This window comes from Temnothorax longispinosus, chromosome 10 (genome assembly GCF_030848805.1).
Source record: "Temnothorax longispinosus isolate EJ_2023e chromosome 10, Tlon_JGU_v1, whole genome shotgun sequence".
NCBI lineage: Eukaryota > Metazoa > Arthropoda > Insecta > Hymenoptera > Formicidae > Temnothorax > Temnothorax longispinosus.
Genome location: NC_092367.1, coordinates 13,949,437 through 13,968,430, shown reverse-complemented (window position 1 = coordinate 13,968,430; position 18,994 = coordinate 13,949,437). Strand labels below are relative to the sequence as shown.

The 18,994-nt window shown below is 34.9% G+C and overlaps 1 protein-coding gene and 1 non-coding gene across 3 annotated transcripts; one reads left to right on the top strand and one right to left on the bottom strand.

The window, feature by feature from the left end:
- Positions 1 to 304: 304 nt before the first annotated feature.
- Trnal-cag (transfer RNA leucine (anticodon CAG)) lies at positions 305 to 388 on the top strand. The gene has a single exon. It is a non-coding gene; the product is annotated as a tRNA-Leu (tRNA).
- A 161-nt stretch (positions 389 to 549) lies between these two features.
- Positions 550 to 12,887, bottom strand: LOC139820264 (glutamate receptor ionotropic, kainate 2). 2 transcript variants are annotated; one of them, XM_071790409.1, is made up of 18 exons: positions 12,689 to 12,887; positions 12,044 to 12,077; positions 11,824 to 11,930; positions 10,428 to 10,583; positions 9,855 to 10,063; positions 9,276 to 9,581; positions 8,917 to 9,012; positions 8,395 to 8,568; positions 7,851 to 8,069; positions 5,527 to 5,745; positions 3,593 to 3,677; positions 3,273 to 3,411; positions 2,914 to 3,051; positions 2,405 to 2,603; positions 2,231 to 2,315; positions 1,978 to 2,124; positions 1,636 to 1,904; positions 550 to 905 (listed from the first exon to the last, which is right to left on the bottom strand). In XM_071790409.1, exons 3-18 carry the CDS (start codon positions 11,915 to 11,917, stop codon positions 663 to 665), a joined length of 2,778 nt encoding a protein of 925 aa, XP_071646510.1. In that variant the 5' UTR covers positions 11,918 to 11,930; positions 12,044 to 12,077; positions 12,689 to 12,887; the 3' UTR covers positions 550 to 662. The 2 variants fall into 2 exon arrangements, with proteins under 2 accessions (XP_071646510.1, XP_071646509.1); XM_071790408.1 differs by lacking the exon at positions 12,044 to 12,077.
- Between the last annotated feature and the right edge of the window lie 6,107 nt (positions 12,888 to 18,994).

Below are 18,994 nucleotides of genomic sequence, written 5' to 3'. Positions count from 1 at the left end.
TTTAACAACACAATCAAAGTTTCTTCATGTATATGCAATAATATCCAATGTTGCAGTATATTATTATTAGCTTATTATAAGTGTGATTAAATTATTAGCAATATTATTTTATTTATAGTCGCCGATCCGAGTTTGTGAAAATTTTTAATATTATTAACGAATATTTCACGCGTCGTCTATTCGCTTTTCAACGTTATTTTTATATAACAACGTGCTATAATAATTTGTTGGAATTTAAAAAAAATATTCTATAATTAGAATTTCAAGAGTATACTTCTGCGATTTTTACGAGATCGCTTCTCACGTCAGGATGGCCGAGCGGTCTAAGGCGCTGCGTTCAGGTCGCAGTCCACTTCTGTGGGCGTGGGTTCGAATCCCACTTCTGACAAACTTTTTTTTTTATGCTATGGAGCCTGGAGAATAATAGTCTTTTTGCAAATGTTATTTGCAATGGAAGAAATTTATGTTATTTGTCTGTGGTAATTCGTGGGTAGTGATCAAACCAAAAACTTCCTCTTAGTTGCCCCGCATCAGTAAATAACCGCGTAATTTAATCTATATATGTATTTATTATTGAATAGATATACAATTTCGGTATATAGGGTTTTTGTATTATATATTTCAAAGATTCGTGGTTGCTTTAATTATTCCTCTGGCGATTGTCAATTAATTTTGCGATCGTTGCTGCGGTTGCTCGTGTTGTGGTCTTTATCGAATTTGTCGAGCATGTCAAGACGCAGGAACGAGCCGACGATAGATCGTGCCGTAGACGCAGCTCTGCCAAGCCCACCTTCCATGGAGCTTGCGCTGCTGTCTCTGCTTTTGACAATTTTAACAGGTTTCGTTACCGCAAAAATGTTCACGGCAAATTTCAACTCGGCAACGAGCGCTTCCCACGGCGTGACCTGTACGAAAGATGGTAATTAAGTTTCTCTTTAGCATGCTGCAGCGACAATGATGCGGTGCAACTGGCGTGTTAAATTTAATGCTGGCATATAACAGATAATATAAAAATTCGCGTACTGTGCAAATTAAATTTTGTTTCACAATTTAATTTACGGTAAAAAGAGAAAAGTAAATATTACATTAAGACTTGGAATAATTTTCTTTGCTAACATTTTGTTTGCCATGTCACTATCATGTCTGATTGTGAGTGACATATGACTTTTAACAAGAGCCCTTTGTCACACATTTATGAATGATTTTATTTAAAAATAATTTTACCAAATATTTTTATTAAGACATTAAAAAACTAATGAAGTATTAAATGTACTAAATTTATGAAAAATATAATTATTTTTCTATTTTTATGCTTATATCTGCTTTAATCATAAAGATCTATTATTTTGATTTGTGAATAACAGTTTTATTTATTCCATCTGAAATTATATTATTTATTAGATATATAGTAATATATCTACAGTAACATATATACTAACATATAATACACATATATTAATACGTAAAATATATTTTTATTTATTTATTTATATTTTGCTTTCGACTTTAGACCTATCAGAACTCGACGCTAAAATCAGCTCGGCAATCAAAGTGTCAAAAGAAACAAAATTAATTAATTTTATTATAGCGTTTGTTGCAAATATAAATTTGAACGAAATAAAGTGAAAGGCTTACCTTCTCTCTTACAGCGACTTTGCGTATATTCCATAAAAATTCGCAAATAGCAATAAGAAACGAAGTGGCGCAACCGCACATTAGAACGACGAATACACCTCCGACGCTTTCCAGTCCTAATTCGGTGGTACTACTGCTTGTTTCCGTTTCATCTTTTTTACATAATCCTCCTCCATTTTCTTGCCACCATCTCTTTTTCAGTATACCTAACGTACCTTTCTCTCCTAGCTTCAATATCGCATTGTTAATCAGCGTTCGGTATTGGGAATCTGCGAAGATATAACAGAAACAACTTATAATAAAGAAATGGAGAAATATTAGATGTACGGATTACAATATTACTGCGCGGCATAGCGATTCCGTAGCCTTTGTTGTCGATTAGACCGCCAATCTTATCAATTTCGCAATTGCGTTCCATTTTGTATTCGATGGTGGTGGATTCCATGAGAAAGGCATATTGTCGTTTACCCTTGATAACTCGTTCTACACCTGAAATGTATTGCGATAGAGAGTTAATAATGAGAGTTAATAATGTAACCCTTTTCGAAGAAAGAAGATTTTTCACGTATGCGTGTTCGACTTTGAAATTGCCCACCTTCGTCATTACTTGAAGTAAAAACGCTCGGCCTCGCCTCAGACATTGCCGCCCACATTCGCTTATACGTCGAATAATTCGAATGCTACAGTTAAACAATATTGACACAAATTTGTAACAATTATTTTTATGTTGAGCAAAATGTGTGTCGGTAAATAAGCTATTAATATATACTTTGAAAAATGTTGATGTCGAGCCACCGTCAAGTGCTCCGTATTTGATTTTAGTTTGCTTAGCTAGATCTTCAACACCTTTAATAGGCGTCTCCATTTTGCCCATAGTGAGGAAGGCGGCTAGATTTGCTGTATATGAGCTGATCATGATTAGGGTGAAAAACCACCACATGCTTGAGAGCATACGGATACTCGGTGCTCTGAAAGTGATTAGTTTATCTGTGCATATATTAGTTTGAAACGTGGAAGGAGTACCGAATTATCTGATAACTATTTAGCAGTAAAATAGATAAATTCAATGATGAATTGAGTCACTTGCAAAGTATCCATATTACAGCATATTTAAAATACATAAAATATAATTAGAATAATCATTAAGAATCATACACACTAACAGGAAATGACATAAAATTACTATAAGGCATGCATAAGAATGACATGAAAAATAATTTCCTCCATGTTTAAAATATGTTTATTAACAATAGTGCACAATATCATATTAAAACTTACTTGGGTAGTATGTCAGACCCTTGTTGCATAAGAGAGCCAATCGTGAGCCACAAACTATTTTTCAAATTGAAGTTATTTTCGAGTTCCTCAGGATCGGCATTGCATGGATGCGGATTGTCCCACTCACCAGGCGCCATTCTTAAAAAGATGATTTAAATTTACAAAACGCAAATCACATTTCGACAATGGTCATTTTTCATTCACTACTAATTTCAATGTTATAATCTGAAGAGAATAATTTTTCTTATTGCGTTTTTTATGAAAATTATAAAATATTTTGTTTAATTGTAAGAAGTGTGTGGTGCGCACGCGCATGGTGTGTGTGTGTATGTGTATGTGTGTGCGTGTGTATAACTTGCCTTGCTTGTAGATATAACATTATCGATACGATGAGATAAGCAGTAGCCATACAAATCCACACGTCGCCACCGAGAGGAAGCAAAAATGAGAAGAAATCCACTGGCTTCTGTTCCGGTTTGGTGTATACAATACTGATACCTAATATAAATTACATTAAAATATCGTAAATTGATATAACATATATAAAACTTATCGTTTTATTATTATTTACTTTGTTTTTAAAATACTTTTAACATTGTTTAATTTATTTTTTAGTTCTCTAAAATTTATAACAAGTAACGAAATTATAATATTTTTTACAGCATTTTAGTATTGTTACCTAGATTCATAAACGGAAGGCTGAAATCTACAGCTGACTTGCGTTGAAATGTTATTGTGAGATCGCATATGGCCAAATCAGCTTCCTGTAAAAATAAAGAAATAATAAGTAATAGATCACGGAAAAATTGAAGAAATAGACGTACATTTTTATTTATTTTCATGACATAGAAGAGTTCGGTAAAATTGAGAGTAATAAAAGGTTGTTCTTGAAGTGGATTTTAGATAAAAGATGAATTTTTTGCGTCTTCAAAACTATTATAAATTTTTAGTACGAAAGTAGATAGTTTGTTTACATTTTTGTCCTATCTTTCCGTGAAAGAAATTTTTTTTGCTTAACCCTTCGTAGTCACACTTCTCTAGAATCCCGCGGTAGTCATACTGGGTCGTATTGGCCCAGTCGATTTTTAATGGTTGCCATTTTAATGGTATGGTATCGGTCCGATCGGGTTCAAATAATTCTGGAACATACCTTGAACATTCTAGAATATAAAACAACTGCGGTTTTGTGAGAAATCAAATGGCAACATGTGTGTGGTTGAAAAAAAAATCCTGAACGAGTACATGCGCAAAAAAGTAGTTTTTTCACTTAAAAAATCATAACTTTTTAAATATAATAGTAAAGGCTCATAAGATTAGAAATCAATCAAAGAAAAATGGAGAGTGGAGCCGTAACAAGGTGTTGGTGTTCATGTATTCTATAATTACGTATAAAGAAATAACGAATTTTGTAATGTACATATCGTACATATTCCAATTTAATAAACTGCGCGCCGCAAATTTGTCGGACTTGAAACACAGCTATCTTGGAACATTAATACCCTTCCCTACCCCGGAATTAAATCTACACGATTTAATTGTTAGAAAAAACGTAAAGAAATTATTGCGAAAAATATTACCTCAGCATAACTTTTTAATTTTTTAATTTTTTAAAATAAAGTTTGGCGGTTGTACTCCTAAAATACGACACTTTAAGAAAAAAAAAAGTCCTCTAGCGCGCGTTTTAAAAAAGATATTTATTTCGGTATATGCATGAAAAAGCCTGATATTGGAGTGGAAAAAATATGGATTTATCAGAAAATAATGTGTTTTATTATTATTGTTAATATCCTGACTACACAAAAACATAAGTATTATGGTTTTTTCGTTATAAAACGACAAAAAAGTCATTCAGTTAGTGCAACCGCAGGCGAGCGTGTACCACGGAGAGCGAGACACTCGCACGGCTCAAGCTCGCAAGCTCGATAGATTCTATTCGGCAAAACGAGCAACGGGAATGTTTTGAAAAACGGGTCAGATACGCATTGTGCCGTGCCCCGCAAGGCAAGATCGGAAGACCAGGCAACAGTGCCCCTCCTGCACCCGGCCGATGCGCGACACTCGTCGCGTTGATCTCTGCGTCGCCTGCGGTTGCACTGACTGAATGACTTTTTTGTCATTTTATAACAAAAAAAAACAACAATAATACTTATGTTTTTGTGTTTTTGCTATGCAGATTGTACGCCATCTGACAACAAATAACACCGTTATTATTATAAAAACAATGGAAAAAAAATATTGCAGGTGCTATACAGTCATACTTACGGTTCAGACACTTGTTTTAAGCACAATAAAAAAATCCGATTTTTTTAACTGAAATTACGTGCTAGTCACACTATGGGTCGATGTGACCTGCATTCGTGCACGATGTTTTCGCGACCGCGCTGTCATACAAACACTGACGCTTTAGTCGAATGACTAACGGTCTCTACCTATAGAGAATACTTCAAACTCTTGGTTTTAAGCCAGGCACTTACCGATATTTAGCTCCAAATTCGGGTCATATTGACCCAAAGAGTGACTACGAAGGATTAAATTGGCAAGAGAAGATGATAAATAAATTTAGAACAAATCTTCGTTTAAGTAGAGTTTCCGCAAACAGAATTTTTTACTTACAAAGTCCAAAAGGCGCTTGATTAGACCGTTCCAGGTTTTCGTTATTTCGTTATAACTGCCATGCATTCCGTCGGGCACGAGTTCGAATTCGTATTTGAATTCTGGGATCCTTTCTGCGATTTTTTCAATGAGATCGATGCAATAACCTTCGTAACGTTTTGACCCGATTAGAATTCCGCGTGATGAACCATCGGTCACTTCAATAACGTAGGGAGCACCCTGAATCGGACGAAATTATTACATGTCTCTCCCTCAACATATTTGTGTAATTTATTATGAATTTACATTCTAAAGAAGAAAAAAAGGGAAAAAGAAACAAATTTTATCATTATCGTCAGTCCGAAGACTGGTTGGACGCGTATCTCTATCCTTTCCTGTTTTCGACTAACCTACGTATTTCCTTATGATGCATTTAAAACAAAATTATTGGTTGAATATGATTGTTTTCCATTTAATCTTACTATTTTCTTCCTATATTTGTTATAGATATCTTTCCCAAGTCACATAATACTTTAAATCCATTCTTATAATATAATTTGCCACTGCCAAGGGAGAAGATATTGTGAGAGATTGTATGCGGAGGATGAGCTGGTGGTGGCCAGTGGGCGGGAAGAATATGAACAGGAGCCACACATCTTGATAGAGGAGGTGGAAAGAGCTGTTGGAAGACTGGCCAATAACAAGTCTGCTGGTATAGACTATATAACAGCAGAGGTACTCAAGGTAATGGGATCTGCCGGAACAAGAATTCTTCATCGCATCTGTCAGAGAGTGTGGACCACCACAGTATGGCCCAAAGAGTGGACCACCACCATAATAGTTCCACTCCATAAGAAGGGCCCAACCTGCAAGTGCGAGAATTATCGACTAATAGCACTCATCACGCATGCCAGCAAAATCCTACTACACATTATACATAGCCGACTGCAGCCGTTTGCCAACCGACAGATAGCCCCAGAGCAGGCTGGGTTTGTCAGTGGCCGAGGTACAAGAGAGCAGATCCTGAATCTGCGACAGCTGATCGAAAAAGCTAGAGAGTACTATATACCCATGTTCTTGTGTTTTGTGGATTATGAAAAGGCGTTCGATAACGTCAAATGGCACCTACTGTGGCCCATTCTTAGGGAAATGGGCTTTCCGCTGCACCTCATATATTTAATTAAAAATCTATACAAAAATAGCACAGCTGTCGTAAGACTCGAGAGTACCACCTCTGGAAAGAGTGTAATCAGAAAAGGGGTCAGAAGGCTGCATACTCTCACCACTTCTGTACAACATCTACAGTGAATATATAATGAGGCAGGTGTTGGAGGACTGGAATGGTGGCGTGACCATAGGCGGTGAAAAGATCTCGAATCTTAGATTATATGCGGACGACACGCTGCTGGTCGCGAGGAGCAAAGAGGAGCTCCTTGCACTTCTGGATAGGCTTAATAACACCAGTTTAGATTATGGATTTCACATAAATAACACCAAGACAAAAATCATGATAGTTGACCGGGAACATGATAACTTCCTTGGTACGTCACGCATTGATCGTTTCGAAGTAGTCGATAAATTTATGTATATCTGGGCGCACTAATAAATAACCGGGGAGACTGCGGGGAGGAGATTCGCAGGCGTATCCAGCTGGGAAGAGTGGCAATGTCTCAACTGACCAAGGTATAGAAAAGCCCCAACATCACACGCCAAACCAAAATCAACTTGGTCAGAACATTGGTGTTCTCGGTATTCCATTACGCCTCCGAAACATGGACGCTACGAGCAGCCGACCGACGACATGTGGATGCGTTTGAGATGTGGTGCTGGCGAAGGATGCTGCGAATCCCTTGGACAGCGAGAAGGACAAACGTGTCTATACTGGCAGAAATAAATCCGCCCCAAAGACTGTCCAGCTACGTGTACAGCCGCATCCTCAAGTTCTTCGGACACATAAATCGCAGCAATACTATCGAACACCTGATAGTCCAGGGGAAGCCGGAAGGGAAGCGACGACGAGGTCGCTCACCAACCCGATGGACCGATACAGTTAAACAGCTCCTTAATACCAACATGGAGGAGGCAGTGAGGGCCACCATCAACCGAGACAGATGGCGCACCACTATTAGGGACGCTATCAGAAACATGGAAGGACAAGCATAGTCACAACACATCTGCCAAGATGTCAAGGACTTAGATGATGATGATAATATAATTTATGGATTATATAATGATTTTATAAATCACAATTTTGATAACTAATAGAATAACACCCATTAGTTATCAAATTAATTAGTGTGATCTTAATGTAAGATCAAATTAACGTATTAAACAGTAGTACAAACTATTTTAGTGCTGATCTTGAATGTCTTTTCTCTGATGGATTTGTACAATTCGCTTTCTCGCTCCTTCTCGGTTCGTAAGAGCTGCACTCTGCCGGAGGCCCAAAAACCTGTTTGTACCACATCCGATTGTCGAAAGTTCATGATCTTTACGTTAAAATCCTGTCGGCGACCGCACTCGTCAATGTTCATAACGCCCGTAATCTTCCCCATCTTCGATATCTGTGCGTGACAAAAATTACATTTCGCTACGTTGAAAATAGATATGCAAAATTTGGCAATATTAAACACGATTACTTAAATTGTATTTGAATGAACTTTCGCGAAATTTGTTATATGTTAATCACATTTAATAAATTCAATGTAGCTTTACATATATAGTTTACATTAGATAGCTTTTGATATTTTTTTATACAAGTATATAAAAAGATGTAAGAAAGTCAAATTATCAATCAAATTACTTTCTCTGGATGTCTTGGGGCTTGAAGCAAAATTGCGATTTTTTTATTTTATTTTATATAAAAATATGATAAGAGAAAGAACTTACCTCTTTCATAATGCCGATAATATCACATCCTGCTTTATACTTTTCAGTATTATTGGATATACAAGAGAGTGATATAGGATCAATATATCCCTCTTTATCCATATTTCTCGCATTCAGGACCTCTAGTGCTGTATTCAGCAAAAATACTGCGTCATAGAGAATTGCTGAATCTAGCTATAAAATAGCGAATAGATCAAGTACGAGTATAGTTAATTCAATTCTATATATTATAAATCTTTTATTCTGCATTCTTAATATAAAACATTTACTACCTAATTTAGTTTGAATTTAGTGAAAATGCAGACGTTGATATGCTGAAATAGGTGAAGGCATTCTTTTCTTAAGTATTCGCGTGATTGCACAGAAATATTTTTTCTTTGGATATACTCGTTTATATTTATAAGAAAATAATATTTCATTTTTATTATAACGTTTTACCTAATTAAACGGCACTGTTCGACATCATTGAAGCAAATTGTTTATTTGTAGTTTATTTGTGTTTATTCGCGCTCGCTTGCTTACCCATTCAATTCCATCTACGTCATTTTCCCTCAAGCTGAGTCCGGTGATATTGACGGTACCATTTCGCACGTCGAGAATAGGTAGCTTGTATGAATCCTATGATTTCAATGAAAACATTATTTTAAAATTATTTTAAAAAATTGTTTATGGTATTTGTTTTCTGGTAATCTGAAAAACTCAAGAATAATAGGTATACAACTTTATCTCTATTTTATTTAATTTTTTTAATTATATCTAATATATAGTCTTTAAAGAGTTTAGTTTATAGTTCATTAAACAATCTTTTCAGGCCTGTGAAATAAGTCGCGTTCGAAAGTACGGTTTTGTTGTCGAGAAATTAAGCAAGTAATATACAGTACCAAATATGTTATGACAAATTGGTAATAATCAGCCAGCAGTCTGACTTCCTTCGCTTGATTAAGAACTCGCATGATGTTCTGCGGCTGGACATCAATAATTATATTGGAGACCGCCAAAGAGTGTATTTCTTTGAGCATTGAACGATAATCCGTTCCTTCGCTCAGCTGTCGTATCGTATGTGTAAGCGGATTATTCTTGTCTCCCTTTAGTGTCAAAGTCTTCTGGAGGTGCGACAATCCCTCGTCGTTTTCGTAAATCGCTACGAAGTTTCGCCATTTCATTGAATCGATGATATCGGCGATAGCCTGTACAGTTTTGTCAATCAAGAATACATTAAAAAAATAATTGCATTTTTAAATGCATTGTGATATCATAATCATATTTTAATATTGTATCTCAGAATCGTAGACTATCTTCGATTCGGTATGCGCCGAATTTGAAATTGCTACATAAACGAATTGAATTATTACTCGCGCTGTTAAATAGCTCTTTCAAAATCCTACGATTTAGACTTGACGTAGTGCGTCTACAAAATTGATTTCTGACTGCGAAAATACTTGTTTTGTATAACGGCTAACCTCGCTGACTTTCTCACTGGCAGGGAACACATTTATGGTCATTGAAGCCTTTTTTCTCTCGTATTCCTCTTCTGATCCCTCACTTTCCCGCCAGACGTATTCGATATGCGGTATATTAAATCGCTCAGCAATGCTCGCAACTATACCACGAGTGTGTCGGCTTGCAGGCCCGAAAATGGCTGCCACACCTTCCTGAAGAAGCTCGCATGCTATGTAAATATAATCTCTGATAAGTTAATCAACAAATGTATATTTAAGATTGGAATAAATATGCAGCGTAAAGACTTCTTCATAGATAGTTTTGTTTCAATTTGCATAACGTTTTTATTTCTTTTTTTTATTATAGGTACTTATTTTTAGTCATGTCTGAACACGATAATTTGATATTTCAGTTATATTACATAACTGAAAGCTACTCTAATAAAATTTTTAAATTTCTATTCTTGGAATTGAATTAGAATAAGCATACTGTGTAGGAAAATATTGCATATTTAAAACTATTAAAAAACAAACTTGATCGAGATTATGGCTTAATCGTTATAATTCGAAATCATTGGTTTCCGTAGTACTCACCAGCTTCAGCAGTTCTAAAGCTATCGGTATTAACCTCGACATACTTAAGGACAGGGATAAGCTCGAATGCGGGTGCGAGATGTTCATATTTTGTTTCAAAGACTGCTTTTTGGAACGTAGACATTAGATCCTCATCGCCTTTATGAAAGATTGCTCCTAAAAATACATTGATAAATATATTAATAGAAAAAAATCTGACATCGTTAGATTTAGATTAATTAATGTGTAATGTGTTAGAATACAATAGAAAGATTAGAGGATACGTATATGTATATGATTATAGTAAACACAAGACTAATTTTGAAGTACGAGAAATAAAAATTAGGTACTTTTTAAATAAATAAAATAAAATAAATATGAAACATAACATGTAATTGTGATGAGAAATCCGATTTACAAATATACTTAATTAAAGAATAGACTTGTATTCAATATATTTAAGATTAATATAACTATACAATTAATTTTTTAATTATAATTATATCTGCGAATGATTATTAGATAAATATATTCACTTGAATAGTGGCTGATAACTACGCATCAATTCGCAATATTACGTGTGTTGGATCAATATTAACAAGCGCATGTGAACATCGTTAAAAATATTTCTCTTGCGTGACTTTCTGAGCATATATTTGTATCATCACGCGCAAATTCATCACTGAATTAAAAACTTTAATCCTAAGATTATTCTATTACATTTTTTTTAACTTCCACATTTTTATGATAGACACACTTTTTCCGTTTTATTTTGAAATGATACTTTATAGTTTTATAAATATAATATTTCTTAGAAAGCAATAATTTGTCGTAAAGATGAAGAGAGAAAAACAATCAATTTATAGATTCGAGTGTTGCTTAATCTCAACATATGGCAATCGCTAAATAGAATATTATATCAAAATACTTTTTACATTTATATGGCGTTAGTGAACTAGATTATTTCAGTCTCCGGCGCTTACTCTAATTCTACACGGAGATAATTTTTTGTTATATTTTACCATTAAATTCACTATAAACTTGGGACAACTTGGCAACCAAGGAATTTTTAAAATATACATTTTACAAACAACGTGATAAAAATTACCAAGCAGATTGATAAATTTTGAAAAATCATTAAAATTTCCTAGATATATTTTAGTAAAATTAATCAAACATATTTTATATTTCAATGTAATAGATATTAATATTTTTTATTATGGTGGATATATTAATCAGAATAGCTCGCATAAAATTCTTGGTGGTACATGTTGTCCCACAACTACAATGATTTCAAGGTAAATTTTTAGAGAAAATTCTCTCCGTGTATTGTTAAATGATTCTTTTGAACATAAGCAACATTTCCACATATAGGCGATATTTTATTTGTTTTCATCGATGACCATATACTGCTTACCGATTTTGATTGGTCGCGGGATGCCATGGATGCGTGTTGCTAGTAGTACTAATAAAATTAATGCAATCGAAAACAGACGTTGTCGTGGATCCATTTTAATTGATAATCTGTAAAACACTGCAGTGGTGAATTTATTCCGTGCGAAATACATGTTGCGCGCGTATTAATTAAAAAAATATAAATATATTTATACAACGCGGTGTTAAATATTCGTGTGTACCTATCTGTACGCCACGCGGCTTCGTACTGCAATACTGTGAATAATTAACGTATAAATGCTGTAGAAATGTAGAAATAGGACGGATTAATTGTGGATTACTTATCATATGCAGGTAATTCCTGTTTTTTTTTCTCTCTTTAGATAGCATACATTAATTCTTTATTTCTTTAGCTTTTTTAAACTTTAGCAATTGTCAATAGTTTTTTTTTTTTGTCTACATAACACTATACACTTTGGCTGCATTCCAATATTCACTGTCAGTACTGAAAATCTATATTTTTCTATGTTTTACGTCACGTATACTATAGATTTTCAGTGCTGACAGTTGCTGGCAATAAATATCAGAAGGCAGCCTTTAACGATAATGACATTGAGTAGCAAAATGTAGATATTAAATGTAGATTTTAATTAAGATTTAAGTTTCTTCTTAAATTACTCATTTATAACTATTTAATAATTCCAATTTCAATCTAAAATTTTTGAAAATATATGATCAATCGTGATTTAATTAAAATGTCTTATAGATATTATAAACTTTAAGGCGCGCGGATTCATTTTGACATCAGAATCGAATTGTATTAGTCTATACTCTATACTAACTATACTATATTACTATCTTACATATAATAATTCTATTAGTTTTACCTCAATGTTTATGTATCAATAACTGTATTCTCTCATCGTTTCGATGTAGTGATGTCTCTTTTAATCGGTATAAACTAAGATCTCTGTTCGATAGAAACTTCTCGAAATTTCAACGGTATAGTAGAGGCAAAACCAATGGATCAAGAAACTGCATTCGAAGTTTCGTGTTCGATGTTGTCCTACCATACACTGATCTAAATTTGGATCTGAACCGTCCTATATACGTTTAGCTTCGTCCGTTCTGAGAACCGTGTCGTAGCGACTACTCCGCAATATTCCAGTAACGATATTCTATATAATTCTATATTTAAAGAAATATGTTCAAAAGGAAGCGCACTATATTAAAATACAGATATTTATGCCGGGTATCTTATCTATTTAATGAAATAAATTAATAAGAGAGAGTGTCTTTTTTTTGTTGTAATCTTAATAAGTCGGGAAAAAATTTAATTGCAATAAATGCAAACAATTTATTTTCTGTTATTTCTATTTGAATCAATTTTTTCATTGCCAAATATTTTACCTATTTTATAAATAAATGAAGTCAGAAAAGATATGTTGTTCATGCATATGGGAAGTAAATTAGTGAACATAAGTATGAACAAATGAATAAATTAATGAAGGCTAACAAAAATTGCAGAAATTATATTTTAGTTTATATGGCTATAGCGTACGAAAAAACTTAAGTGTAAATTATCAAGCATGCCTTCGGTAAGGCTTTCTTGATCGACTCGGTTGAAGTCTGGATATCTACAGTCGATGAAGGAAATTTCATTTCTGCTTGTCGGCGAACTGTACGTGTGCGAAAAGATTTTACAAGGTGGCACTGTTAACATTTTAAAATAATATTACAAGTTGGCCTTTCTTTTATGAGCATAAAAAAATGTATTATAAGCTACAGGAAGATGATTGATCAGTCATTTGGGGTTAGTGAATCATAGGTCCGAGCTCACTGACGATCTTCTTATACATTACATATTCATATCTTATACACGATACTGTTAAGATCTCGAGATGAATCCTATGTTGTTTGCCGATGGGAAAGTTGAATCGAGGGTCAATGTATGGTGGTTGCAGCTCGACACTTCTCTAATCAGTGATATCTTTTATTATTTTTACAGTCTTTTTTTATAGAAATTTAATACTGGTAGTGATTAATTACTTATTTTGAGTATTAAAAGCACTTAACAACAGTGCTTTTAATAATTAATCACTACCTACCAGTATTAAATTTCTGTAATGGTTGCCGTAGCAACTAAAAACTACTCTTACAGAGGATGTCTTACTAATTTGAAGACTGAACCGTTCTGAATATTAACCCTTAAATGCCACCCGGGGTCCAGCGGACCCCAGACCCTTTACAATGATATATTTTCAAATGTTCCCCCCAAAAATGGAGCTCATGCTCCCATTGATGATAGTTGAGTGATTGACCTACCCGGTTGTACACTTAGCAGTACTCAGTTTACTTAATTTTTTATACTATGTTGAAATTGAAATTTTAACAATATAAGCATTTTATTCTCTTTTCTAAGCCTTGAACAACATTGAAAATGATTTTCATAACTAAATATCAAAAAATCAATGAGTAAGGAGACATTTTTCATGCTGGGGTTTTTTAGACCCCATGTGTCATTTACGAGATTCTTGAGAGGTATGGCATTTAAGGGTTAATAGAGCCAAAAATAGTTAAAAAATGTAGAAATAGAAGATAATGTAAAAAAAAGAGAAATAAAAAAAGATTTGTAGATTTTAATAATAATACAAGAAGGTTCGTACGATTTAAAATCACCTAACATAACTAACAAAAAGCTTAGAGCTGTGACAGAATGTTCGTGTCGATAGTAATATTACTGTGTGAATTTTTAATACTTATTCCAACTCAGTAAACTGCGCGCTAAAAATTTTTTGGCCCTGAAATAATAATTTACCGTAATATATTGATTGACATAGCTCTAGTTTTGCTGGAAAATAAATTCACATACTTAAATAAATAATTAATTTAATTAATCGATGCTATAATCAGCATTCCTATACTTAAGTCACTGTAAAGAAGTTTAAATAATTAATAACAGTCGAATAAAGACTCATTTTTTATATTTTACTGGGATAAATATTATTGACTGGAGATTAAATTATAATTGCAGTACAATCTCGCTAATCCGGCACTATTAAAAACAGGTTGTGCCGGATTAATGAATTGCTGGACTGCTAGAACGAATATAGGAGATAAATAAAATAATTGAGCATTTTAAAACTGTTCAAGGCACGTGTTACGGAACTTTTTGGAATGGATTTCGATCGGAATTGTTTACTTATTTTCTAGACTTCTATGTGTTCTTTTTATAGGGAAAACGTAATAATTTCGATCGGAATCTACTCTGAAAAGTTCCATAATACGTGCCCTGAATTTATAACAAACAAAATAAAACTACAAAAGCGGCGATGTATTTTCACAGAAACATAAACAATGCTGTGTTGGTGATAATACGTGCAAGCGTTAAACCCGCTCTCGTTCAAGAGCCCACGGAAACTTGCGATAGTACCGGTTTATCGGACGTGTTGAATTATCGAAGTGTCGGATTAGCAAGATCGTATAGTTAATTTGTACTTACATATTTATCATAATCTTTTATTTAAAGTATTTAAAGTATATTTTCAGAAATACTTTTTCTATTATAAATTTTTTTATTTCTAATAATATCTGCAGCATATCATAATTTTATGCGTAACGGATATCTATCAATATATTGCGGTAAATTATTATTATATAATAAATTGTTATTTATCATTAGTATTTACTTAACGAGAATTAGTACTTCTGATAAATGTCGTTATTTTCTATACAAAATATACATAATACAAAGTTGAGATATGACTGAAATGATTACATTATTTTACAGATATTATTTGCAATATATAATTTTACATTTATTTGTTTTCTATATGCGAGAATGGTTATTAAACTGTGCGGTCTAAAGCGCTGCATTTATTAGATCGCGGTCTACTTTCATGATCTGAATTCGCCTTGTGACCAAGTATTTTATTTATAAAGAGTTAATTAAAGTGTAATTACGTCGTTACTTACAATGAAAAAAATTACATGTTACATATTTATATTAACAAACTACAAACAAATTCTTGATTTATCCTTAATTTTTAAGGAAGCTAAGCAATGAAACATACATCTCCAGCGATATTTTCACGAAACAATGCGCACTGCATCACTTCAGTCAACCCTCGGATTGTTAGCAGCCGAGCATACAAACGTCGCGGGGTATACAAATGTATTGTATGTAGGGTGTACCACTTGTCTTCTCGGTAGCTAAGCAAGCACGACGACGTCGTTGGACGCCGACGTCGTCGAGCGGAACGACGTTCGCGGTTGTGGGCAGGGGATACCGTTGGTGTCGCCTGTCCACGGACGGATTCCTGCTAGCTCCTCGACGATGGAGAGGAGATACATTATACGCGGACTTTAAACGGCAACCGTACAACCGAGTGGGCAATTGGACAGTCGGGTAGAGTGAGCAAACGAGCGGCATCATTCAGCGCGCGCATTAAGCAGCGAATAATGCTGGGCCGATATAATCTGAACTCCATAAGACTTCGCCTACCTACGGTATATTTATACGCCACGTTCTGGTTATTTATGCGCGGTAGGATTGAAGACGAAAACGGCCAAGTCTTATAATAAACGAACCCGAGACTTCTTTAAACGAATTCGCTGGAGAAAGAATTCGCGCCCATGTTAGGGCATCCTGTTTTCTTGGTTGTAATGCCTAACGTATATTACTTTTTGCTTCTCATTACTGACAAGGATAGATGTGCAGGAAATGTTAGATTTTTTTTTATTTAATACTGTGAGGACCCGCACAATTTTTTACACATCTGTGATGCGTTTTGACATACCGAGATGTAATGTAAAATAAGCGGAAGTGGGAAGGATAGGATGATTACACGCGAATACCACGATCTACAATAGAGACGAATTGATCTCTCCAAATAAGGAAAACTATATAACGGTAGTTTGCTGCTGAAAATAGAAAACCAGCGACTCTAACAATCTTATACGATAAAATGTAATACCTATATATCGTAATACTGTACATATGTGTCGTAATTAGTTCATAATCTATTTCTACTTCTTTTAGATTGTGTGTGCAATTAAAGTTGACGTCGACGTTGATAGAGTAATTTTGTTTGTGCAATATTCGCAAAGAATGCGGTACATCATTATCGTACATTATACTACTCGCGGTTTTATTGCGATACACAATTTAATCATGCACTTCCTAGATCGTATGAGGGCGTCTGCATCGTAAATAATTATCGCAATAAATAGCTTTTTCCACATATCACTGCTTTTTATTAGGGAATAAGGGATTTTATATTTACGATTTTATATTGATTTACTATATGGCGGTGGTTGGTACGCGCGCAAAGTTAGCACTGCAAGCTCTACGATAGCGGAAATGGTTAATTCTTATTACCGACCGGCCTCGTATTAGCATCGATTACAGTAGTTTCAGTAATAACCGAGCTTAGAGATAGAAGCACCAACGAACATACGACCGATGCGATGCGCCGTATCTACGAGCGATATTCAAATCAAAAATTGAAAACCTTTATCTTTTTATAACAAAGAGAGAGAGAGGGGGGGGGAGAGTACGCGTCATTTTCCATCGCGATATAATATACTAAAGATAATAAAAATCGAGGGAAACCAGTTTCGCTAAACAATAGTTTATTCTGCAAGTGGCAAAAAGTCCGTACGTGAAAAAAGCAGCGCAAGAAGTGATTATAGTAGAGTGTTATATCACGAGGAGCAAACGTGTGAATCATGAATCAAAGGAGAGAAAAATCTATGAAGAAGGAAACGCGGGCAGGTGCGAGAAAATAGCAAGGAACAAGACGGCAAGAAGGCCGCGCGAGAAAACGCTTATGTGGTGAATCGCAACGGGGAATCGCGACGTTTCATGGTGAATTCATCCGTTGAGATTGAATCTCGCCGCGATTCCAGGTTCGTCTTACTTCGTCCGATTTCTTATTCGCTTGTTCGATCATCGTCGTTCCACTTCCACTTATTTCACGTTACATCTCGGTACGTCGAAACGCGTCGACGCTCCTCGCAATCGACACCCCTCGATAGGAAAATATTTTCAACAAAAACGTTAGGCATCAGTTGTGAGAATGAGAAAGATGGGATCGCGCGTCGCGAATCCGGGGTCGTGAGACCGAGATGCTGCACGCATATCCGAGCGTTAATTTTTCAAATTGGCAATCCGTCTCGCGATAGAATTTTAATTCTTAAATCAGCATCGTTTCACGCAATAAAATCAAATCGGGCATTTAACTGAAATTTTACTTACACAGAAAAAAATAATGTTCTTACATGATTTGAAAATATCTTTGGTTTCAAGTTTTCTTTAAGTAAGTTTAACGCAATATAATCTCATTTCAAGATTCCACGTTGAAACTAAAGATATTTTCAAATCGAGAATATTCTTTTTCTCTTATTTTTTGTCTCTCTAGACAAGCGAGTTTCGAAACGTGATAGATTGCGTCTTGATTGTATATTTGACATACTTGTACAAGAAGATTATAGCCGCCATTGATGTCTGACAGGTGGCTTTTTTCATCTTTTTCGCATTTATTGATGATTTTGCGAATGTCATGGTGTTCACGCGCACACACAACGTAATAAAATGTCTACACATCATTGCTTAGTGCGTACACAAAAGTCGTTTTGTAGGTAGCAGCATCTGCGTTCTAGATAAGCTCAACCGCTGGACGGTTCGTTCAAACGAGGCACGAAGTATCGGGACAACGTGAACTCGCAACGATTTATGGTGGTCATTTTATTTATGGCCTGTCATTTATTGACGTGCGAATTTGTGAATTCTAAAGTAGCGCTGAGATTCAAAGGTTACTGCGATAGTTGGTTTTTTAGAGGCACGCTCTGTTTGCCTAATATTCAGCGACATCCTGAATTCCTACTTACCAATGTTTTCTCTCGTTTCTTACCGCACGTATTTTGCCTCACATCGATGTTACACGCTTATTTATATCTAGGATACGATATACATGCAGGCGGTGTTGTTTAATCGAGTAATTTGACGGATAACATTCTATATGACACCGCACATCAATTTATGTTTTCTGCGCGCAGTCTGCTTCAGTCTGGAAAACGTTTATCGACGCGCGTTTGCGGAGCGGCCCCGTTTTCATCCTCGTTTCACGCACGCCGCAAGGATGTGCTCTCCTCGTGTCAAGGTAACTGTACCGCGCGGTATCGCAATCGTT